The following is a 25,486-nucleotide window of genomic DNA, read 5'->3' on the forward strand; positions in this document are numbered from 1 at the left end:
CTGCAAAGAGGCCAATTTTTTAAAAGTGAAGCATTGATTTAAAAAAAAAAAGGGGGGGGGGGGGGTGGAGAAAGTTTTGGTGTTATTGTCTCCACGCGGCCGAAGAACTGTATGGCAGGAGGGAGAGAAAGAGGAGAAGGGACAAACAAGCACGGTGGGAGGGAAAAAGAGAAGGAGAGACATGATGGAGGATGACAGAGATGATAAAGGTTACCCATAAATGAGAAACACAAGGCTTTGCAGCCTGAGGGACCAGCAGAGGAGTCGACATTAAGGACCATTTCATGTTGTAGTCGGATATCAATAAGCATTTATTCTTCTTTATAAGACTTCATACATGTGTAGTGTGCCCATGGTTTTCAAGCAAATTCATACATAAAAGCAACTGTTACTTTTTCAAATGAAATTCTTTGACCTCATGAAGCGCAAGCAGGAGGTCTGGTTTGTTGGGAAACAAAAACAAAAACAGAAAAAGATCATTTTCCCTTGCATGTCTTAATTTGCATACTGACTGTTTTGACAGATGAAGGAATAAAAAAAAAGAGGCTAAATTCTATTCTATTGTATTCTGTTTGGTTTCTGCTGCTCTCATCACACGCTGGTACCTCGATGCAAGCTGGTGAGTGTCAGCACTTTGATCTGTTTCCTGTAGTCCACTGTTTCCCTCCATCTCCCCCATTATCTTCCACAGGACATTCCTTCAGGATTTATACCTGCTATTTCAGCTCCGTGGTCGATATTTATGAAGTACATTACTGCATTACAGAATGTGTAGCTGCTGTGCAGTTTGAGTCGGGCGGGCATTGATCTTCTCCTCTGGGCTGCCGAGCCACCGGGCTGAGGGACAGACCGGGCCTTCCCAACACTTTACAAGAGTTTTAAACCAAGCTTGGGGGGGGGTTCTTACTGTAATGATCCTGCTGGAGTTTTATCTCAAGTCTGTTACCTTCTGACAGATCAGAGAGCCTGCTGCTGCACACCAGTGGCCAAAAGAGATACTACAGATTTTAGTGTTGACCTCAACAGAGTGACTATGGTCAGATCTTAATGTATTACTCCTAAAATCAGATACAGATATCAAGGTTGGGAAAAATAAAGATACATCTGTTATAGTAATGCAGTTGTTTGTGCACCAGACTCTTGATGAGTCATAATAATATAAAAAAAAAGGAGACACTTGCCCTCAGGTCACAGAAGGGGGCTGCAAAGACCATTAATGAAATGTTCCTCGCACATTTCATACTGATTAATAAACACTTGAAGCTATGATGAGCACATAATTTGTGATGACAAAGAAGTGGCACAAATAAATGTCCTGATTTTTAATTTTTAATTTCTCAGGACAAACACAAGAGGACCTGATGATGAGTAATCTTTGTGTGGTCTTGTTTGACCCCTGGAGCTGCAGCTGTGTGCACCGGTGTTGGTCAACCAAGAGGTGGGACAGAGACATTTTTAATATACAAGGAAAGAAATTATAAGGAGATTTTGACACAATGCTGTTGTTCTCCATTTCTGTGTGACGGAGTGCAGGAGAGTGAGGGAGAGACCGTTCATAGATGGGGAAAAAAAAACAAAAAAACATGACACACTGGCAGTTTAATTAGCAGCAAAAAGCTTTAATCAGATAACTATGATTAGAGCAGTGAAGAGACGTTAATTAGTTGCTGGTGGCTGAAACTGGCCACAGTATGACCAAGCAGACTTTACACACTGGACATTGGATGAATAGGAAATAAGGAGGAAACTATGTGGAGGAAAGGCTGGAGGGCTGCGAGAGGTCACGGAGTGTCGACGAGCAGTGGGAGGGACGGGGACGGGGACGCTGAGAGCTTTTAAAGAGGAGTTGCTGAGAGAGGGTGGCGATGGTGGGATTTGACAAAGCATGAGGAAGATGGGGATTATGGGAGGGAGCGTAAACATTTTAAATCAGGTTTAGTGGTGAAGAGAGAAGACGGAAACACTTGGAGATTACATCTTTTCCGCATCTCTGTGATTAAAATTCAATATCATGGTGATTCTTTGTGTTGGTGATGAAGAAGATTTTCATTTCAGTGTGAGTGCTGAAAATAGTCTTTCTAATCATGTGTATGAAAGGGTTCACACTTTATTCTCACTCCGTATCACAGTTCATTATTAATGTTTCATGTTTAGTTGCCATCAGACCTTCTTCAGGAGCATCAATGACTTGTAACAGCTGTGAAATTTTTCATGTTTTCCTGGAGGGAAAATTGATATACTGAAGTTCTGAGGAGACCAAAAGTGACCAGGATTAGTTAAGAATTAAAATTCTGGTGGTGAATCTGAATGCTGTACAGGTATTTCCTAATGTATTTTATTTTAAAGCCTTACTTTAGTTGAGTTGCTCTAAACTGTGCTGAAGTCGCAATGAACAGAAATCATACAGCCAGAAAGAATCTATTTAGAGAGGAAACAAAGATATGTAAACCTTCATTATTTCAATTATATCTAAACTTTGTTTTGACTTAAAGAGTATTAATTGCTAATATAATCATACTAAAAACTGTGGTTATTACCATCACCTCACAGTGAAACTATTCCTGGTTTGACTTAAAGGCTTACAGGCCTTTCCTTGTGAAGTTTGCATGTTCTCTTTGCGGGTGATTCGGCTTTTACCACATTTTGTTTCTCCCACAGTCTGACAACATGCGTTTTGAGGATAATTGGTGTCTGTAGACATGAGTGTAAGTGACCACATGGCGTGTACCCTGCCTTCTTCACCCATCAGCTTTCTGGACTCCTTTGCTCCTCTGACCTTGCCCGGATGAAACAGAGCAGAAGATTGCTGGGCGGGTAACTGGTTAGATGATCTTAGGGTTAAAAGCAGTCACCTGTAATCCAAGAGGTTGACGTGTCACCACAGACACAACTTGATCTATAATAGAGGTCGAGGATCACACTCGCTGTAACAAAACACTTCAGGTTGTTTATATGTGGACACCCGTCAGTGCAAATGAGATGTAATGAAATGAGACAGTGACCAGTCGACGGGAGAAAGAAGAACTAACAACACACTTAATTAGGCATGAGCGGATTAAAGACACTTGTGCTTTCTTCTCTCGTGTCCCTCTTACTAACAGAACTAACTAACTGTCTTGTGTCGTCCTGCCAAGAGTTACTCTTTTTAACAGTAATCTATTTGACTTGTCATTGCAAAAAAAAAAAAAAAAGTGACACAAATGCATTATTCCAGGTTGTTTTCATAAATCCATAACATTCCTAGATATGTCTGTTTGACGAGTCAAAGCAGAGCATAATGTGAACACAGAAAGCCAAAAAATAAACAGAGTCCTGGCTATGGGGATGCAGGACGGTGGCAGGCTAATAACAAGAAGGAGACACATTCAGCCGAGGAGAAGGACAACGTGTGTGATGTTGTATGAGCCAGGACAGTCCTGTCCCACTCACACTGTAACTTCACGTGCCCTGTTCCTTTTGGCTGAATGCAAATGTCTGGACTTCACTGCCCTCGCAAACTTGAATTCACTCATGCAATAACTTCAGGAGTCAAAATACTTCCTTTTCTCTTTGTTTGCCTTCACTGTGTCCCTTCTTTCTGTCCATCAGTCATTTCTCTGGAGTTACTCACCTGCAGTCGTTTACAGTAAAACAGAAGTTTGAGAAGTTTCAGCCTCTTAGTTCCTTAAATGTCAGCTTCTGAGATGCATTTTAACTGTGGACACATTTCTGGAAAACTAATTGTTTCACTCTCGTATTGAACTGATGTGTGAAAGAAAACCAGACAATTATTCATTGTAAGAAATGATTTCCTTGAATATAAGGTTACCTAACACGAAGGCCTGAGGGGAAGGAGAAATCGAAGGTTTAAAAGCTGTAGTTGTCTCTAACGCTCTCAGTAAATGCTAAAGCAATGTGCACGTGGCTTGTATTTCAGCACAAATGTATAAACAACCCCTCTTCAGTAACAGCCGACATATAGGTGGATAAATGGACCTGATACAAAAACCTTTAATGCTTTTGAATCCCAAAGCATGACTCGAGCATATGCATGCTTTCCAGACACGCCTGCACGTATGAAGGCCGTGTCATAAAATATTAAAAGACAAATAAACTAAAAGCTTTTTTTTTTTTTTTTCTTCCATCCGGTTATTGGTTGCTTCACAAAATAGCACACGGGCCACTTAACGAAAAATGAGTTTGAGAAATTTAAACAGCCAAGGCGAATTAGAGATGTATGCTATTTGCAGTGAGCAAAAGTCCAAAGAGTTGCAGTTGTGAGATTTCCCAGTGAAACCACAAAAGTGTGCTGATCAGAAACTGCAGATTCATACTGGTGTGATCTCAGTGTTTCTCCATGTGAATTATACGGGGGGGGGAAAATAAGAATCCACTACCATTTACAATTAATCCACCTGGATTTTCATGCTGCACACTAATTTCTGTGTAATTCCATGAAACGCTGTTGGACCATTAATGGCTTTCTAGTTGAGTTGGAATTGGGCAGACCAGTCTCTCTATTATGGAGCTGCTAATGCTTTAAGCTGCCTGAGCATTGTTATGCGTACAAAATCAATTAAGTGACTAAATAGGTCATTTACAGCCGAGTGCTTGAAAAATCCGTGTGTGTCACAGAGATAGATTGATAGGCTCCCTCGCTCTGTGTCCAATCCCAAGCAGACTAATGAATCACGGGGGGGAAACACAACCACACACTAACATTCACACTCCATTAGAATTTTACTGTAAATTCGCAGAGGCATGTGGCTTTTTGGACCACACAAAACACCACCATGCACAGACTTGAACCAGCAATGGTGGTGCTGTGAGGAAGGAGTACAAACCACTGCACCATCCAGCTTATGGGGATAACAGGGGAAGACTTTTCAGAAAATGCACATGGATAGATTCTTTTTTTACAAGAAAACATACAGGGCAATGTATGACTTTCCCTGATGTGGATTGTTTTTTTTTTGTTTTTGTTTTTTTGCAGTGGGACTGTCAGAGCCTGAATAGTCCTTGAGCAATACTTAAGAAAAATTTCATTATTCCAAAATCCCTCACCTGTGACTCACTGTGAGTCAGGTCGCTTGGTTTGGCTCTTGGGTGTGTGTGTGTGAGAGAGAGAGAGAGAGAGAGAGAGAGAGAGAGAGAGAGAGAGAGAGAGAGAGAGAGAGAGAGAGAGGCGGGGGGGTGAGGGAGAGGCGGGACGCGCAGAAGTTGTCCATGTCGGTCGTCAGAGCGCGCCGCGACTCCAACCTCTCCACCCCGGTGAGCGCGAAGGGAAAATGTTGTTCGACTAATCTTGAACGCTTTTACAGACGGCGATTTCATTGTTCAGCGTCACATTTAACCCGCTAAAAAAAAAAAAAAAAAAAAAAGAGCGTCGCCGTGCGCCGATGAATCGATGAGTTTCACCGGGAAATTAACAGGCGTCCTCCTGCTGGCGCTCCTCGCAGCGCAAGGTAAGACGCGTCGCTCTGTGCACCACATTAAACTGAAGAAAAAAGTACCACAGTACTCGTTAATTTAGGTGTACTGTCAGAACCTTTTATTTGAATTGCTGGTCACTTCAGATATGAGCATCTTAGATCTCACCACTTAACCTCACGTCCACTCCTTTGCGCGCTTCTGAGTGAAAACAAGCAGCTTGTTCATGTTCAATAGGAAAAACTAAATAAAAATAGAACCCCCCCCCTCCAAAAAAAACCCCACAGGATTACCCCTGAAGAGAGCAAAACTTGAACCGAGTTGCGTTTCCACGCTGATGCATAATCTATGATGACATATAGAAGGGATGACATTTGGTAAAATGTTGCGGTGAGTGTTGAGGAGCGCACCTCCTGCTGCAGCAGCACAGCAAGAGCCCAGCCTCACTATCAATGTGAAAATACTAAGTTATGCACTGTTTTGAACCTGTTATTAGCATTCTAAACTGTGAGTAGTCCTGAGCCAATAACAAACCCCACCCCACCTGTGTGGTGAAATGTACCACCCTGTGTGTTCTCCAAACTTAAATCACTGAGGATGGGGGAAGGAGTCCAGCTGGGATTCAATAATTCAGACATGATATTTTAGTATGCACTCTGTGGTTAGTTTTTGCCAGGAAATGATGATGTGGTTTGTGACATGTGGCATTATAGCTGATGCTTTGGGCCCTGGCTCCACTGCGGGGCAACCATCCGTGAAGAAAATGAGCCAACATACGAATGACATACATTCCTATGCCACAACTGTCTATTCTGTCTGCACGGGATCCTCCAGATGTGTAGGCGCTGCTTCCACAAGGGGCCAGAGGTCAGGGTTAGCTTCAGTGGATCACATTATAGCCTCAGAGCTGCAGGTACAGGGTGTCTTGCTTTAGGGCATAACAACAAACAGATGCTTGCCAGTGTAATTAAAGCCGTGTTTGCTATCTGTGGGTAATCTGTGCAGAATGGGGAAGTTATAAAGAAAAGTCATTCCCCTTGAGGTTTTCTCTGTACTTGCACTGAGCTTGATCAAACTGGCAGGTGGTCTCTGTGACTTCTCGGTTATTTCTCTGATGTGTAACGTCACACCCTCATATACGTCTTTATTTTCCACTGTCTGTGCTTCGGTGACGTTTCCAGCCTCTCCTGAGCTTCAAAAGCAGCAGATTGTGAAGAGGGGGTCCTTAAATGGCTCCCTGGAGACCTGCAGCAAAACAAAGAGCAGATAAATGTTTTAAAGTAAACTTTGTGCCACGTTCCCATGAAACTTGGTTCCCTGAATTTGAACTCCTTCACTCCCACAAACACAGACAGAACTTTCTTCAGAGCATCTCCTATGGGAGTTCGCAGTATATGTGGGAGATTTAATAATCCACTTTAAAGTGGCAATATATTTTTTGGCAGTGTCCTTGTTCTGAATATTTGGTGCTATTTCTATATCTTAGCGCCTGCCACTTAGTGTGAGGTGTGCTTCTGCATCTTTTATATGTGGATGTTTAGGATGACAAAGTTTCTGTACTCCACTTTAAAAACACTGAACAGTAATGACTGGGGGATTCAGCCGATCCTAAATTGGACGAAGCAGTAAAGAAGCTGGATTTTATGAATGACAAACTGTAAAACTGATACCAAGCCTTGATGTTGATCACACAAACAATTCCAAGCCATTTTACCAACATAAGAAAGTTGTACTTCCCCCTTGTAGTCCAAACAAACAAGAGGAAACATGTCTACTTCATATTAGAATAGATTATAGGTGGCTGGTTATAAAAGTAAATTTTAATGAAGAGTCCATAGCTGACATGGCTAATATATGTTTAGTATATTGTTCTAGTTTTAATTTAAGAATAGCTTTGACTATTTCACTTGCAAACTTTCACTTAGCAGGCTATTAGTTAGATGTTTGAATATATATATAAACATGTATCTTAATCTAATGTAAATATCAGAAATCTTATAGGATCTCTATTAAATATAGTTACTGTAAGTCATCATAAGCAATCTCCTCCTTGATTGGTTGAGCAAAAACACATGTTATTTTTCCTTTTTATCCTATCAAATACACATTATTAAAACATTTTCTTGAGTTCCTGGTTTAGTCACAAATTGTAATAACGTGCAATTTATAGCACACAGGTGGTCTTAGATTCCCCCCTACACCACCACCACCTCTCACTTTCTAACATGAGAAAGACAATGCTTCCACACATCCTGTAATCTGAATACTTGGAGGAGTGGAAGTATTTTTGTGCGATGTAGAATGTGGGATGAAGTCCTTTAATTCTCTCTTTCTATGCGTCTCTCTGTCATTCCCTTCAGCTGGAGAGATTTGCTACGCCCAGCTGCTTTGCTGCTTTGCCCTTGAACCGAGTGCATTTCTAAAGAACACAGTGCCTTGAAAGGATGACAGTGTCAATGCTCTCACAGCAGAGCAGATTCTGCTCAAGAGAGAGAAAATCCACTCTGTGCGCTCGCTAGTTAGAGGCGGTTAACGCAGCTATTGGAGCAAAAAAAAAAAAAAAAAAGGAGGAGAGAGAAAATGAGAGGATTTTGCCCTCACCTTTCCCCCCCCCCACTCTGTCCTCCATCTCTTCTCTCCGCCTTTCGCCAATCCCTCGCTGACTGTGTGGGCTTTTATGTAATTTTGAACCGGGGCTGTGTATGCTGATAAGTGCATGAAAACACACACACACACACACACACACACACACACACACACACACACACACACACACACACACACACACACACACACACACACACACACACACACACACACACACACACACACACACACACACACACACACACACACACACACACACACACACACACACACACCCTATGGAGGTCTGATTAGTGGGCCTGCAGAAGGTATTGTTTCCAACCATCCAGGATCGAGCGATTTGTCCCCATAAAAGAGGAGCTGCTGATCCTGCATTTCACAGGATTTCATAGAGTATTTTGGTCAAAAATAGAATCTGGTTGGAGTAGCTTCGAGGTGGGAATTTATTTTTTTATTTTTTGTGCAGGATGTGGTTGTTAGTTGGAGTCATGAAATTCGAAATGAAGTCACATTCTGTTGAATGAAGTTCAGTGCACAGCAGCATATTTTAAGGCTGGACTGGCTCCTTGTTAGAGACTGAGTGATAAGGATGAATGAAACTGGAAGCAGTTGCTTCAGCAAAACTAGCTGAGCAAGATGTCCGTCCAGCCATGCCTGCGTTATACTGATCTGATGTTGCGGATGTGGCAGGCTTGACCCGTTATCTCTCTTTAAGTGTGCGATTAAATACGCCGCAGTGGCGTGTTGCTGGGTGCGAAGAGGAGTAGAGCAAACGAAGGCCGCTAATTGAAAAATACATTAAAATGTGAATGGCTTGCGTTGATAAAAGTGCTTTGCCAAGAATAAACATTTTTACCTACTTTGACTGCAAAACACGTGGTTTATGTTAATCCTATGTTGCTTCCATGTGTCGAGCCGCCTGATGCGCTGCAGCGTCATCAAGCATATTTGCTTCCTTGCTCGACTTAAATGTTGATCTGAGCTTCGCTTGGAACTACAGAGCAGCTCTGGTTTCCCTCCCAGAAGCAATATAGTTGCATTAAAGTCTGACAGGCAATGTGTGTGTGTGTGTGCGTGTGGTTGTGTGTGTGTGTGTGTGTGTGTGTGGTTGTGTGTGTGTGTGTGTGTGTGTGTGTGTGTGTGTGTGTGTGTGTGTGTGTGTGTGTGTGTGTGTGTGTGTGTGTGTGTGTGTGTGTGTGTGTGTGTGTGTGTGTGTGTGGCTTAAGAACTGTGTGGTGGCTTGAGGATCCTCTTAACGCGATTGTCATGTGATTATTGCAACCAAACTCTGGCTCGTTCCCTCGCACACATGCTGTGAAAGTACCAGCCCTTCTTCCACCCCCTATGGATTGGCTTAAACCATCCAGCCACACACACACACACACACATCCTCCTCCAGACAGCCCTGCTGCCTGATTCCTTGGGGACATCCTGGTCTTCCGTGCTGGCTATGAACTGAGTCACACTTCAGGATGGAGGGCTGGAAGGTGAGAAATAGAAAGCTGGAGGGAGATGAGGAGATGAGGTTGTCCTCAGATGGAGGAAAGACTTTTCCTTTTTCCTGAAGTTGTTTCCTTAAAATCATTTACTGTTGTCTCCTGACTTGAATTACAAGCAGTTTATGTCTGTGATGATGACAGAACACGATGCAGGTCACAACAATGTGGGGCATGGCGGGATTTACTCGGCATGTATGATATGAAATTGATCTTTTGTGTGATTCATCTCTTTCGTTGGCAAGTTTTTGCAGTTGTTCATTGCAGCTGGAGCCTTGAACAGAGATATGTGCTTTACAACTTTACATTTTCATGGTTATCAGACACAAAATAAGCATTTTTGTAAACCGTTTAATGGTTTTTATTTTGAACTCTGAATAGTTTTTTTCAGTAGTCATGATGCTGTTTTGGGTGTCTGCTAGTTTCTCTCTCTTTTTTTTTTTTAACTTTCACAAGAAGTTTTCACACTAACTTGCAGACTTCACTGATGATGTGTCAAAAATATGCTTGACTATTCCAAAGTTTCATAGGCACAGAAGTTGCACAGTCTTTTTTCAGATTTATGGGAAATAATTTCACTGTATTTTGAGAATTTTTATGATCGGGATTAGAGAGATGTCCCTAATAACCAGAACATCGTCGGAAAGCTTGTTTTATGTTATCAGCATTCAGAGAAAATCAACATCATCAGTGTGGTAATTTTATACCCAGGACATGCTGACGTGTCCCAGATGTTGTTGCTGTGACAGAAAATGCATAAGCAATATCGTAGATCTGTTAAGAAGGAATAAGGCTCCATTTCTTTTGCTGTTGAGATTTAACGCTTTGAATCAGACTGGTTCACGAAAATGAACTGTTCGGTCTATTTTTAACATTTTATATGTAAAAACTGTTTATTTAAAATGTCTCATAACGTATGCATGGAATAAAGCTTCTAAACTCCCACATCTACACTGATGAAAGCATGGAGGCAAGGAGCTATTGAATTTCATGCATCAATGAAAAAAAAAAAGAAACGAAATCATCTGCTGTTCAGAGTGAGTCAAATCAAAGGTGAACGGACACACTGTACATAAATAGGAACATGTGCGTACAAAGGCTGAGACACATAGCGGCATATATGCACGGTGAACCCTCATAAATAAGCACACTCATAGGCTAAAGCGCCGTCTGCTTAAAGGGATAGTCACAGCAAATTCAGTAATCACTGTGGTTCCTCTTGTGCGTCACTCCGCATGTCACACTCAGGCCATCCAAAACCCTGGAGAGCACAGACACGCTATCTAGCTTTTCTGTGCTTGTTCTTGCTGTCACTTTCCCCCATCCTATCTCGATGCACTCTCACTCACTGTCAGTGTGTGTGTGAGTGTGTGTGTGTGTGTATTTTTGGAGGGTAATTAGTTCTTCCAGAGTGTCCACCATTGGCTCCCAGGCTCATCCTGTTAAGCACATGCCTGATCAAAGAGTCTCCCACAGGCCACAGGCTTTCTCTGCAGCTTTCAGGTCCTGTAGCCACAAGCGACAAAAGCAGGCTCACAGTTTTTGCTTGATAATTCCAAATCAACGTGGCTTTTTAAGGGTGAAATGCATGACCGCTTGACTTGGCTTCGTCGGTACAAGACTTCGTCACTTGGATCCGACATACGTAGCAAAGAGGGGAGAAGGACGGAGAGCGCTTGTCTGGTAAAATTAAAAAACGTCCGCCAAGCCGATTTCTCGTGATTCTCATGATCAGAGACAAAGACTGTGGTTACCAACTTATTAGTTTTGTAGACGCATACGCGGTGATGATGGCTACTCAATTGGGCCTTATTGCGTCAAGCTGCATCACCAACGTTGTTTATGCATGTTGCGTCTCAACATCTTAACATGCTTAGTTTAGACGAGAACATTAAACCAGGGAAACACTGGCATGACGCCCTGCAGCATCTCCAAAGTGGTGCCATGAAAAATGCACTGTTAGGGCGAGTTGATAGAATGACTGTATAGTAAAAAGTGAAAATACAATGATTAAAGGTTAAGAAATGAAAAAAAATAAAAATCTAACAAATAATATAAAAATTATTTCAACACCGAAAAATACAAAAGTTGTTATTGTGATCCTGGCCTTTGTAAAAGAGACGTATTCACTCATGGAAGAGTGAACCATTTAATGTTTTATTACACCCTGCCTGTTCACAGGCACACGTTTACAAATTAAATCCCCACGTTAAACACCAGGGAAGGTGTCGGGCAGCTAGGAGTATAATCAGCCATGAGGTGAAAGTGCAAAGGTTATAATTAACTTCCTTTAAATTCAGTTTACTTAAGATCTTCTGAAAGACCAAACAGAAGGATTTAGCTGGCAGCACTTTTCCATTTCGCTGTTGGCAGACGAAGAAAAAAAAAAAAAGAGCTTTTTTTTTTGTCATGAGGAACAAAAGGTTCAATTAATTGCCTGATTATAATTGCCCTGGTTTTCCCTCGCCCAATTAGAGGCTTAAGCAAGTTTCTGACAGAGAAGCAATTCAGGGAGCGGTGGCCAGGTTTTAAGGCAGGTACCAAGAGCTGAAATTACCCGAGCGTCTCCCGAGGAAGGCCTTTTTCATTAAGCTCTCGGGCTCAACTCGCCTCTGCAAATGACCTCAGAAAACTTTCTGAGAGTTTCAACTTCTTACTCACTGATATGTTTCAGTTCTTTTATTGAGCGAGAGCAGCGCTTTTCTTTGTGTCAAATCCACTGAAGTAAAATACGATTGGCTGCTTCTTTTCTTCATTGTTATTTAAACATTTTTTCTTTTTTTAACTTAATCAGAGTGATCATCCTGATCGGGATGTTGAGTTCAATTGAAAACAAAGCAGCTGAGAATAATCAAGGGACTAAACATAATGGAGGAATATAATAGAGTTTAATTTTTGTTCATCTTATGGATTATGATTATGACTCCTTGATTCTCTGATGCACACAGCTGTATGTCCTCCATCTTGCTTTGGATCTGATTCAACCATTGTAAAGCATCTCTTTATGCGGTGTTGTCCATGTGGCACTAAATGTTGTGGAGTCTTATGTAGACATTGTTTTTAGGTGCACCAGATGTTGTGATTACATAAGTGTTGTTTTTTTAGTAATTGAAATTTTTGCTCAGTAAGCCGAGTCTCCCCATGAGCGGTGTTAGTCGCCTCTGAGATTAAAATAATATCATTGTGAAATAATTAAAAGACTTACAAAGTGTGTCTGCCTTATTCTTATCAGGCACTGACATGTTTAGGCCGGTTCCATTTATTACACATCGTCCAAAAATCTACTATTCAGTCATAACAGCGAGTGGTTTTCTTTTTCTTTTTCTTTTTTCCCTTGCCAGGGCAGGTAGAATAGCTTTTATAAACATGGACAAATGAAGTCGTCTCCCAAAATGAGACTTCAGACCAGCCGTGAGCTGCAATGTCTGGCAGGTACTCAATTAAATGTGTTCCCCATGGCAATAAGCTGAGGAGCGGCTTTATGACTTTTACTGTATGGACAGTGAATATGAAATGTTTGTTTCAGCATATAACTTATTTTGAAGGAGTGCTTTATGCCATCACTCATCTCTTTTTATTTTTTACCCGAGATGAAAGCATTCAGTAGTCTATTAGGACTTATCATCCATCCATCCATCCATCCATCCATCCATCCATCCATCCATCCATCCATCCATCCATCCATCCATCCATCCATCCATCCATCAGGAAAAGAAAGGTTCTCGTGAAGGTAGTAACACAGGATGTTGACAGAATCAGCCATGTTGTGTGTGACGGAGACGGTTTCCCTTTCAGTACCAGCATGAGAGACATTTGGATTTGTGTGGACGGACCGAGAAGAGAGACAGGGCGAGAAATGGAAGGGACCTCCGGAGTGAAACAACATTTTGATGAGATGCAGGAAAATGAGAATGAGGTGCTTCAGGCGTCTTGATGGACTACAGTGACGACACTGGGCAGAGAGTTAGAGTTAGTCGCCGGAGGAGAGACTGAAGTGGAGAAGGTCCGATAGCGTTGCAGAAGATGTGGAGAACATCAGGGGAGTAACTGAGAGTCTCAGATGCAGTGATCCCACAGGGAGAAGAAATATAATATATTAAGTTGGTTTCTCACTATTATTTATTTCAAAAGACTTTGTTATTGTTATGAATTTAGGTCATTTTTTGAGTTGGGGTTTATAAAACGGTGGTGGAGCGGGATGATCTCCAATCTCAATGTAACATCCAATCCACAGCTTGTACAGCAGCTCCTTTGTCATTGCTGTAAATGTGTGTGCATGTTTCAATAAATGGATCATAATGACATTTTATTGTTTTTTTAAAGCACTGGCAGCTTTTACACCCACATGCTTGTAGTGTATATGCTGGTGCGATTGTTTTTTTTTTGTCATTTTATGTTATCATGTTTAGTTTTCTTTTAAAAGGCTTTATATTTCACATATCATATTCTCTTTCAATTGCAATTAGTTCCATTTTTGTCTTGATTTTTGTGTTTCTGTGCCCTTGTTTTGTTTTATTTTGTTAAAACTGAATAACTTTTGTTGTGAAGCACTTGCAATTGTGCAAACCTGCATGAAAATATAAGTGAGTTTGATTGTTGTATAGATGAGATTTTCAATAACATGAGCAACATCATCAGGATGAGTCAATCGTCTTAACTCAAACTGGGATGATCTTTTCACGCCATTTGCGAGACACAAAATACTAAGAATTAAATTACAATTGCACCAGGACAGGTTTGTTGGGATAAATGTCACCCGAAACTCCTTCAACAAAATATTTCATTTCTTTAATTGCTCACTTTCAACAAATAAAGAAAGTAATGAAGGGTAAAAAAAAGATTATCTGTGAGGTTTTGAACCAGGTTTCTTCACTCTTTCTTCTTCTTTTGTTGTTGTTTTTTTCTTTTACTGATTCAGAGATAGAGTGTCCCATTAAAGAACCATATTTTATTTAGTTGTTGCCAAGGAAATAAACCTTTCCAGTGAACACGGCTATTTCTGTGTATATGGGCTGTGCCCTTTTTGCCCTTTTGGCCAAACACTTTCACCTCCATCTCTGCAATGGTTCACTCTGCTCCCTAAGTGCAGGTTTAATGGATCTGTACCGTGTCCTATAATGTGTGCGTCACTTCTTGATTTGAAAGCTGGGACGGAAGACTCCAGCTGCGGCTTTTTGTGGTGTTTTTTCACGTGAACAAAATTAGTCAAGTGGTTCAAAATGAATCTCTCTAATAAGAGAAAGTCAGAAGAGAGAATGAAGAGTAGGAACACTGGGGTGAAAGGAAGAGATAAAAATAGAGATTGTCTGCGTTTTAGGAGTGAGATTTAAGGTATGAAGCTCGCTGGAGCGACTCAAACTGTATTTCTATGTGCCGGTGGCGTGAGTGTGTGCTGTCCCAAGTGAGGAAGCATTTTCTGCTTGGACAGGCGTGGACCTGTGCCACCACAGGCACCAGAGGTACTAGTGGCAGTGGTCCACAGTGTGACCCTCTGCCACACACACACACACACACACACACTGAATGAATTCTTGACAGGTTTAACTTTCCTCGATCAGAATATTCGGTGTCATGTCTGAAGTATAATGGATATGAATACATTTTGTTTCGTGATCTTAAAGTAAAAAATATATGTGAGTATGTGGGTGTGTGTGTCGCCGAGTGTCTCCTCAGAATATAAACAGACAGTCTGAGCAGTGAAGAAATGGTAAATATTCGGAGGAATGAGAATTCAACGTGACACTTTCTGCCCGTCATTCTTCGTGCCAGTGCTTCTTATTTTCTCACTTGCTGTTAAACTTAATCCCTGATGTGATCATAACGTTAATCTCTGAGTTCTCCTCATATTTATTTTTGGAGACATTAATGTTAAACCCTCTCGAGTGACTGACCTTTAGATAATATTGGAGTCAAGTTCAATTTACAAGCAACTCCGATCCGAGAGGGCTCCACAAAGCTTGCATCTGAAGACAGATTATATAATATACAAGTGCTTGCTTCAATGTAAATATTTATTACCGTTTGTTATTGTCATTCCTCATGCTCTTCTTCATCTTCCTCCCCTGATTGATCAGGTTGCTTCTCATCCAAAGCTGAGGACAGACTCTTCCGAAGGTTGTTCAGAAGGTACAACCAGTTCATCCGCCCAGTCGAGAATGTATCCGATCCGGTTACTGTGGAGTTTGAGGTCTCCATATCTCAGCTTGTTAAAGTGGTAAGAGTCGGTAAAACAACCAATAAACAAATTGTCATCATTAAATCTTATTCGTGACCTGACTGATGTGGACGGTTTGATCTTTCAGGACGAGGTGAATCAAATTATGGAAACCAACCTGTGGCTGCGACACGTGAGTTCAAGCTGTTTTGTACTATTTGCTCATGGTGATTGTGTCTGATCATCATCTCCACATCTGTACGTTTTATAGGTGTGGAATGACTACAAGCTGAAATGGGTGCCTGTTGAGTATGACGGGATAGAGTTCATTCGAGTTCCATCCAATAAGATTTGGAGACCTGACATCGTCTTGTACAACAAGTACGCTTTAATGCATTTATTCTGCTTTATCTTCTGCTATGCTGTGAGACACAACAGTTTTATGATTTTGTTGTGATCTTTACAGTTCGATTGCTATGGATGTCCAGTAGCTTATTATTGTGGTTTAGGGTTTCCCTCGTCTTTAAACTGCTCATGTTTTCCTGTGTTTTGCTTTTCCATGTATTGTCCATATTTGTACTTTTGTCCATTTGTCTTACCTGATAGCTCACCTTGACTTTTAAAAGAATTTTACACTCAAAAAGCCTTGAGTGTGAACATACTCTGCAAGAAGAGAGAAATTAGTTCCTTTTCTCATTGCTGACAGAATGAACTTGTGTGGTTGATCAGAAATCAGGAGTGGGCGTGCTTAATTTTGGAAAGTGAATTGATATTCACTCTTTTGCCACCTGGAGAAAACACACAAATGTCTCTGTTTTTGCAGAGTATGGACAGACTTCCGTCTGTCTTTGTTGATGCTTCTTCTGCCATTTAGCTTGTCAAATATCATGACACCTTGTGAGTGTTTAAACCACATTCTCACAAGTCTAGGTTTCCCAAAATTATCATGAGTGACTGACTCATTTATCGCCTTCTCACTGATAAACATTAACTTTTTGTTTTTTGACAAATATCTATTTTATTCTCTTCAGATCTAAACATGTTCACAGAGTCATATTATGTAGACATTTTGCATCACAAACAAACATCTACATGTAGATGAACAGCATTTGTCTTTAACATAAAACACGTTAGTCTCTTAGATGACGAGTTTCATCCATGAGATGTAATTTGCGGTTTGCCTGACCTTTGGTTTAAAACTCTTTAAATCACTTCAAAATGCTTTCCCACAGTGCCGTCGGGGATTTTCTCGTGGAAGACAAGACCAAAGCTCTGCTGAAGTTTGATGGCACAATCACTTGGGTCCCTCCAGCTATTTTCAAGTCCTCCTGTCCCATGGACATTACCTATTTCCCCTTCGACTACCAGAACTGCTCCATGAAGTTCGGTTCCTGGACTTATGACAAAGCCAAGATCGACCTGGTACTCATTGGCTCAAAGGTGAGACGGACTGTGTCACAGAAAATAAGAAATTCCCAGGCATTCAAACAAAATTTTTTTAAATCTACCTGTATGATGATTATTAGTGCTAGAAGTCATGCTTGAAAAGTTTGTAAAATATTTCTGTTGCGGTTACATCAAAGCAGGAACTGTTTATTGCAATTCTGTTGATCAGTCAGCTGTGGGATTCGAACCTGTAAACCTGAGATCCTAGGTCCTCTTCTCTAAACTCAAGGCCACCACTGCCCCTCGAGTTCCATATTTTCGACAGATAAACTTGAAAAATCAAGACAGAGTGTTTCATCCTTCATTACTTACAGGGAAAGACAATCAGGTGATCACTCCAGGACCAGTCTTCAAGGACATTTACAGGACTGATTAACACTTGATCGTTACATTTTTTATTTCAACTTTAACGAGGAGAGAAAATGTACTAGTATTTTTTTTTTTTTTATCTTTGTCCGTAATCTGTCCTATGAAAAGTTGGTTTAATTTCTTTTCTTGAAAATAGCTTCTCATATATTTCTAATTTCACTAGGTGAACCTGAAGGACTTCTGGGAAAGCGGGGAGTGGGAGATCATCGACGCACCGGGTTATAAACACGACATCAAGTATAACTGCTGTGAAGAGATCTACCCCGATATCACCTACTCCTTCTATATCCGCCGCCTGCCTCTCTTCTACACGATCAACCTCATCATCCCTTGCCTTCTCATTTCCTTCCTCACCGTGCTGGTCTTCTACCTCCCGTCTGACTGTGGGGAGAAGGTCACCCTGTGCATCTCGGTCCTCCTCTCCCTCACTGTGTTCCTGCTGGTCATCACCGAGACCATCCCCTCCACGTCGCTGGTCATCCCTCTGATCGGCGAGTACCTCCTCTTCACCATGATTTTCGTCACGCTCAGCATCGTCATCACTGTCTTTGTGCTCAACGTCCACTATCGCACCCCAATGACTCACACAATGCCCGAGTGGGTGCGGGCTGTGTTCCTCGGGGTGCTGCCCAGAGTGATGCTGATGAGGCGGCCGATCGACCAGGGCTGCTCCTCGCCTGCCAGCATCACAGGAGGAACAGGAGGAGGAGGAAGCAGTGCCGCAAACAAAAAGAGAAAGAACAGTATAGGAAGTGGCTCAGGAAGTGTAAGTGTGGGAGGGATAACTGGAGGTGTACCCTGTCCACAGCTGGATAGCGGCACAGGAGGAGGAGGAAGCTCCTCAGCTGGCGGCTCCATGAACTGCGTGGAGTATGGCGACATTAACCGTGACTTGAACCGTGACTTGAACCGTGATATGAACAGGGATTTAAACAGGAGGTGCCCCTACAGAGGCAAGGAGGTACCGACTCCTGTTCCCCCTCCGATGGTGCCGCCACCACCACCGCCACCTCCACCTCCACCGCCGCCTCCAGGACCTCAGAGCCAGGGGCCCCAGGAGACGGAGCCACCCAAGGTACCGAGGCCCCTGAATGCCTCGTCGCCGGTCAACGCTGTCGTCGCCTTTTCTGTGGTGTCACCAGAAATCAAGCAAGCCATCGAGAGCGTGAAGTACATCGCGGAGAACATGAGGACACGCAACAAAGCTAAAGAGGTACCTAAGCTTGAGTGCAGTAGCGGTGTGAACGTGTATGTTCCTGAAAAAGATAACTCAAGGATGATTGCTGCGTACTTTTCAAAGGTGCAGTCACTTGTTTTTTGACATTCATCTTGGGAGTGCCGGTGTTGCATCTTCCCAGCAGACCTGAGGGTCAAGTAACACTGTAAAATGGTGATTTGATATCACACAGGAAATTCCCATGCGTACTTGGAGAGTTGGAAAGAGACAGTTTTAAGGTAGCATTATTTGCTTTTAGATGAAATGAAAGTGCACTTGCAACAATTGCTGTTTCTCACTATTTACCAAAGAAACTGTTTGCTTGAAACACTATTAATCTGAAGAAAAGTGCTCCTGATTTATATGCTTTAATGTCTTCTATGATACGATGAGATGAGATGAGATGTGGAAAATGCATTTATCACAGCAGCCACACATTGTACAAAGATAAGAAAGAATAAAAATTGAAGAATGATAGATAGAATAGATAGAAAAGCCCATCGTAGCTTCAGAAAGAATTTTGCATAAAATCCAAAGTGCTTCAAAAGTGACTTTAAGAAACTAGCGCTACAAGTTTAAAATACAATAATGTGAAATATGGAGTTAGAAACAAGTGATGTCAGCAGAAGTGTGAATTCTATTCCCTATCACTGCCAGACGATTTTATTTGTAGTCGTCACACCCTGAACAACGTCCCGAATCTCTTAAACCAATAAGCCAGTGGTTGTGTAATTCTACACCAGGATGTGAATGATTGAACTGTAGAAGGTTCACTCCACAAGTTTTAAAAGCAGTGCTCAATCGTTCTAGTACACAATGACCATAACAGTGTGTCTGATGCTGTCTTACCCCATCACATCTCTTTTTCTAATTAATGTAGTTGCATCATGTATGCGGCTGTGCGCGGCGGCATACATGATGCACAGCTGTGAAGTGCGCCCACAAAAGGATTACATGAATATTCAGAGACACAAAACATTGAGCTCCTGCTTTTGTGGCAAGCTTTGTTTTGTGTTTTTTTCAATTGTAACTATATATTTGTGATTGCCAGTCAGCAGATCAGTCGTTGTTACAAATAGATATGTGATGATGCATGTGGGGAATTACATAAAATCAAAACAATAGCAAACAGAAGAATGTAGAAAGGAACAAATAAAAGTTTTTAGTTGGACAAAAAAGCCTTCATAGATGGTCGAAGCCAAATTTACTAATGTGCACCTTGGCTGTTTGTACCTCAAGGGAGAAGAGACATTCACACAAAATGAAAGAAAGCAGCCCCCCGTGGCCAAGAGAAAACCTTTTGGCCATCAAAGAGGCTCTTCCAAATCTACCGGATGCCTGTCCTCACGCCTCAATCACAATGTGGTCCTAAAACTTAATCATTCAACAAAAAAAACAAATAAATATCCACTGTTTCAGGGGCCAGGGCTTCTTTCTTTTTTTCTTCCCCCCCCCATTCGACTGGTGTGAACAGGTTTTGCCACTGCAGCATGCACAGCACACAAATAATCACCCAGCAAAGCCACACTGCATGTGTTTTATCTCCACATAGTAGGTGAAATTCTACCGAGCTTAGTAAAAAGCATGGAAGCCATTTATACGGGGCTATAAAGGGAGTGTAAAGCTGGTTGTTTGTCACAGATGGGAGGGCTTTATGTACGCCTCTCTCACACTCTGGATGGTCCTGATATGTTTGTGCTTCAGCTCCGTCTTTTCTTAGCAAGGCTCGGATCTTTCTTTGAGGCATGCTGAATAGCCGTGTTGCTTCTCCTAAACATACAATAGTATTGTGGTGACTGCAGCCATGATCTTATTGTCTATACCTGACTGACCATATTGGTGCTAAATACAGAGATGTGCAAATGCTGTAGGCACTAAAAAACAATGTGAAGACGCTTAGAACACAAAAAAAAGACCAAAAGCTGTTTAGCAGTTAACTTTTTAAAAGTTGAATAAGCATGCGCATGCATTCATTCATAAATATGTTTTGTGTATCTGTTATAAACACTGGAGAGGTTTCTAGTCTTGAATGAAAAGGAAAGAAAAACATAACTTTAACAAATATTTATGGTCGATTCAAGGTTTGACTTTGGGTCTGATCAGACGCTCTATTGACGGTTCTACCATACGAACAATGGGAACATCTTATTGGATGTTAACCTTTAATGCTTCTCCTTTCCTCTGCACAGGTGGAGGACGATTGGAAGTATGTCGCCATGGTCATCGACAGGATCTTCCTGTGGGTTTTTGTGACGGTGTGTGTGCTGGGAACGGTGGGACTCTTCCTTCAGCCACTCATCAGCTTTTTTACATGAGAAAAACTTTGTCTTTGTCGTCACTCTTTCACTCGTTCTCTCCGTCTCTCTCTGTGTGCCTCAAGCCAGTCCCCGTACCCTCACTTGAATTACTTTGGGCATTATCCGATTGCAGAGTATCTTTGTCCTCCTTTTCTGGTCTTTGTCTTTCCGCGATTAGTCTCTTGCTCTTTTTTGGCGACTTCATCATCAACTTTCACTTCTTTCCCTCAGCTGTCCGCTTCCTCAGATGACATTTCCTTGTGTTCCTCATTTTCTCTCGTGTTTCACACCATCAATGGGCAATGTTCTCTAGTCTGTTCTCTAATCTGTTCTCTAGTCTGCTTCGTTCCATTGTGAGCTGTTTTTAGCACATCTGTTCTCCTTTGTTAGTTTCCTCCTCTCCTGTGCTATGCTATAACCTGCTCACAGTTTCTTTTTCTTCTTTTTTTTTCTTGGACATCTTCTTTCTTCTTTTGTTTTACAGAACCATGCAGTCATTACCATCATATGACCATGTAACACTGTTTCAAATTACCAGGAAATTATTTTATTCATTCTTATTCTAATTAATGTATAAATGTGAATCACTGAAAAATATGAAACAACTGTACATTAGCACTATATCATTGTTAGCCAGTATGTGCAATGAAGACAGAACCGCTGTATAAATGATCAAAGTTATCAGCTGTTATTTTATATTTTGTGACAAATGCGAAGATCCTAAGTTTTCTTGTTATAATCACACCTGGTTCCTGGATTTTTCCCTGTACATACTTTTGTAAAATATAAATAAGTCATGCATGGTTTCTGAGAAGGATGTTTACTGGTCCTTACATGCTTAATGATGATGTGTACTTTAAAGTATTATCATTCACCACACAAAGATCCATAGCAGATTTACAATGTGAAGACACACTTTCAATGGCACAATGCAGATTAAACATGTAAAAAAAATACAAAATTCAGTTTTAACTTAAGAAGCTGCCTTAAGTTGTTTCTTGTGATAATCAATGTTCCAATCTCAGTGTGGAGATAGCACAATCTTTCTGGGAGTGTTGAAGATGAGGTTTCTTTACAAGTGAAGCACAGTGATTAAAGCAATTTACAATTACGTTCAGCTTAATTAAATGTGCTACATGTTGTTTTCCTCCTAAATAAAAAAAAAAGGATTAAGTGAATTGCTCTTTTGTCATTCTGTGATTTTGTCAAAATAATTACTGTTGGATAATACAAGCTTTCAATCCGCAGCAGCAGCAGAAAAAAAAACACACAACGCAACAAATTATATATTGTGTTTCTATCTTCTCCACCCTGAAGATATTTGAAAGAGGACCAAAAAAATACTTTATTTAAAGAAGGTTCATATCCAACATATGATATTTTCATCAATATACATCTGTCAAAAAGCTCCAAAACTGACCAAAATTGCACATATTCACTGTTTATACAGTAAAATGAAAGGAAGTGATGAAGGACATTTCCTATGTTCATGGTGACCTAGTGAAAGGTAAGAGGAGTAATGGGAAGAAAAGAACATCAATAATTAGCCCTAATAATTAATGAAAAATTTCCTTTTTGAATCTTTTGATCCCTTTTGAATGATCCCAACAGATTTAAATAACTTTTGGAACAATAAGTCCTTTGCAAATGTTACCTGTCATGACAAGTACCTGTCTGAATATTAATGCAGCCTGACTAAAACTTTATATGTGGAAAACTGCATTTTGAAAGCAACTGCCCAACATTTCTGGGGAAGTTCTATTTCGTGTGACTTATCCCACTTTCCCTCCCTCAGCCAAAGATCACGAGTGTCACCAAATGTATCAGCAGTGGCGACAGCACAACACAAATAGCACCCCCCCCCCAATCAAATCACTGAATGGTGTGAGTTTGGCTTTCAGTTAGTCCACCCTGTAACGCCCAACAAATCAGCTTCTTTCGCACACTTAATCCCCACTTCTGTATCCCAAGTGAGCTGGTGCACGTTAAGGCTTGTGTGTGTGTGTGTGTGTGTGTGTGTGTGTGTGTGTGTGTGTGTGTGTGTGTGTGTGTGTGTGTGTGTGTGTGTGTGTGTGTGTGTGTGTGTGTGTGTGTGTGTGTGTGTGGTGAAGGGGAAAAGGGGAAGATTATAGGTGTAACCTGAGGAGGTGAGAGCAAGACATAGAGGCAGAGGCTGCGATAATGACAGCGGGCCTGCATGTTTATGTGATTTCGAAAATGAGCATTCCACAACGCAGCGGAATTATAGGATGGATGAAGTCTTTCTATAAATATGGAGATGCAGCTGCAGCAGAAGGAGAAGTACCACAGACACACAGTATCCCATCAGTCTCAGTCTGAAGGCTGACAGGGTCAAATCAGTGCCTGGCTGCCACAGAATGAAGAGATCAGTCCAAGATGTCCCACCTACTCCAGCTATATTTGGAGGGTATTTATGTGATGCAGTTGGTCTAACACGCTCCCCGCCAACTCACTGAATTACCCTTCACATTTCTAACAGCGAATGAAATAGTAAACAAGCCTGTCGGCATAATGCATCATTTTATATTCTGCTTTACAGTAAACGTGACTTTGAGAAAAACAAAGATATTTCTCTGTGATATATTTGGATTATAAAATATTTTAAGACGGACTCACAAATGAAGTACTTCTGGGGAGCGGCTTCCTCCTTTAATCTGAATTTGTAATGGTGCACATTTGATATTTTAAAGCTGCGGATCTTTCTTGAATGATTGAACTCCAAGTAGTTGGTGGCAGTCGGAGCAGAGTGGAGCGCAGCAAAGCTCAGGGTGGTAAATTGAGGGATAATACATTATTGAGTCAGCCACATGGATGAATATTTTACATGATTCTTCACTGTTAATGCAAACTGTTAGCGTCCTGCTCCTGGTTAGTAGGATTACAAGACGGAGTCGAGCTTTCTTTCAGGTTTGGGTGAAATTCTTCAAGTAAATACAGAGTTTTGTTTAGGTGTAGTTGGCGTTTGATTGATAAAAAAAATAAAAAAAAAGGCTCTTAAGCTGCCTTTCCTTCCCTTTCAGTGGAAGTTATGTTAGCCTGTCTATTGAGGAGCAACGATTTGTTGAGTGGACATCAGCGAAGGACCACTGGTGCATTCTGGGAAAAAGTTAGGGTGGGGTTGTAGGGTGACATGGGGGCATACTGCAGAAGGGTGGATGGTGAATTAGGGTAGACTTGTGTCATTGGGAGCAGAACGGTACAAGCCTGTGGCCAGCCGGCCGTGGATAAGTAAAGGAGACTCTCTGATAAATAATTCATTCCAATGGAAGCCTTCTGAACACACACACACACACACACACACACAAACACACACACACACACACACACACACACACACACACACACACACACACACACACACACACACACACACACACACACACACACACACACACACACACACACACACGGCCTCTTCTTGAGGAGGAACGCCCGCAACAAACGCACATGTTCGCAAAGAGCAAGCTTCTAAATTTACTCCATGATTAATATTTATACAAGGATGAAGAGACATTGTCTCAGAATAGAGAGTTCAAACAAACATGACACCATTTCAGTTTTCGAAAAATCCGGAAACAGTTTGAATTTTAGATTGTATATGTATGCTTTTTTTCCTTTTTTTTAAGTCAATGTGTGATTTGGATTCATGTACACTTTTTATTGTTTGAGTTTTGCTTGTGACTTAATCAGTCTCTTTATAAATAAGAATTTATAAATAAAGAAAATCATGCACATTTTAAAACAAAACACCTTTAATAAACGTTGTTAACTGATGTCTTTGACTGCAAAAGCGCAGAGTCATGACGCAGCACGAGAACTCTGACTGGGTGGAGGTGAACACATCCATCCAAACACACACACCTTTAGGGCAAAGTTGCAGTCGCATGTGGTGAAAGGCGAGATGACATGCAGGAATGAGGATAAGATATGCAAGGTCAGTTTGTGACAGAGTCCGTGAACAGACAAAAAAAATTAGTTTGGAAAAGAAGGGTTGACTAAAATTCTTCAAGGGAGCAGGCATCGTGTGGCGTCGCTAATGCAACACAATAAACCGCAATTAAAACACACCAAAGTGCAGAAAAACTCACAACTTTAGGAGCTTTGCCACAACTGCAGACCTGCAGAAATGATCAATTTGGATCAGGAAAGCAGGAAATTCTCCATTTTATAAATCCTGCTGACTCACTTCAGAGACACTTTGAAGACATTGTGAGGGTCTGAAAGCTCCAAGTCTCTTGTGCTTGTGTGTGTGAATGTTGCGACGAGGTAGAACTCAATGCTATATGATCCTTAATGTTAGTTTTTAGGTGTCCCGACACACTTAATGTATATTCAAGGTATTGTTTATTTGTTTTTTTTCCATTAATTAGGGCATTTTGCAGTGGCTCTAATGGTTTATGCACATGATTTGTCAAAGGTTTGATGTGGACCATAGTTCATTGTTAAACCTCTGCATTTGATCACAAATGTA

The 25,486-nt window shown here is 41.3% G+C and overlaps 1 protein-coding gene across 1 annotated transcript; it reads left to right on the forward strand.

Annotated features, from left to right (window-relative positions):
- Nucleotides 1-5,159: 5,159 nt before the first annotated feature.
- Nucleotides 5,160-22,176, forward strand: LOC308111230 (neuronal acetylcholine receptor subunit alpha-3-like). The gene is made up of 7 exons (XM_080466054.1): nucleotides 5,160-5,444; nucleotides 15,587-15,726; nucleotides 15,815-15,859; nucleotides 15,938-16,047; nucleotides 16,899-17,106; nucleotides 17,645-18,694; nucleotides 20,887-22,176. Exons 1-7 carry the CDS (start codon nucleotides 5,387-5,389, stop codon nucleotides 21,010-21,012), a joined length of 1,737 nt encoding a protein of 578 aa, XP_080322180.1. The 5' UTR covers nucleotides 5,160-5,386; the 3' UTR covers nucleotides 21,013-22,176.
- Nucleotides 22,177-25,486: the final 3,310 nt, after the last annotated feature.

Source organism: Lipophrys pholis, assembly GCF_963383615.2.
Source record: "Lipophrys pholis genome assembly, chromosome: 6".
Classification (NCBI taxonomy): Eukaryota; Metazoa; Chordata; class Actinopteri; order Blenniiformes; family Blenniidae; genus Lipophrys; species Lipophrys pholis.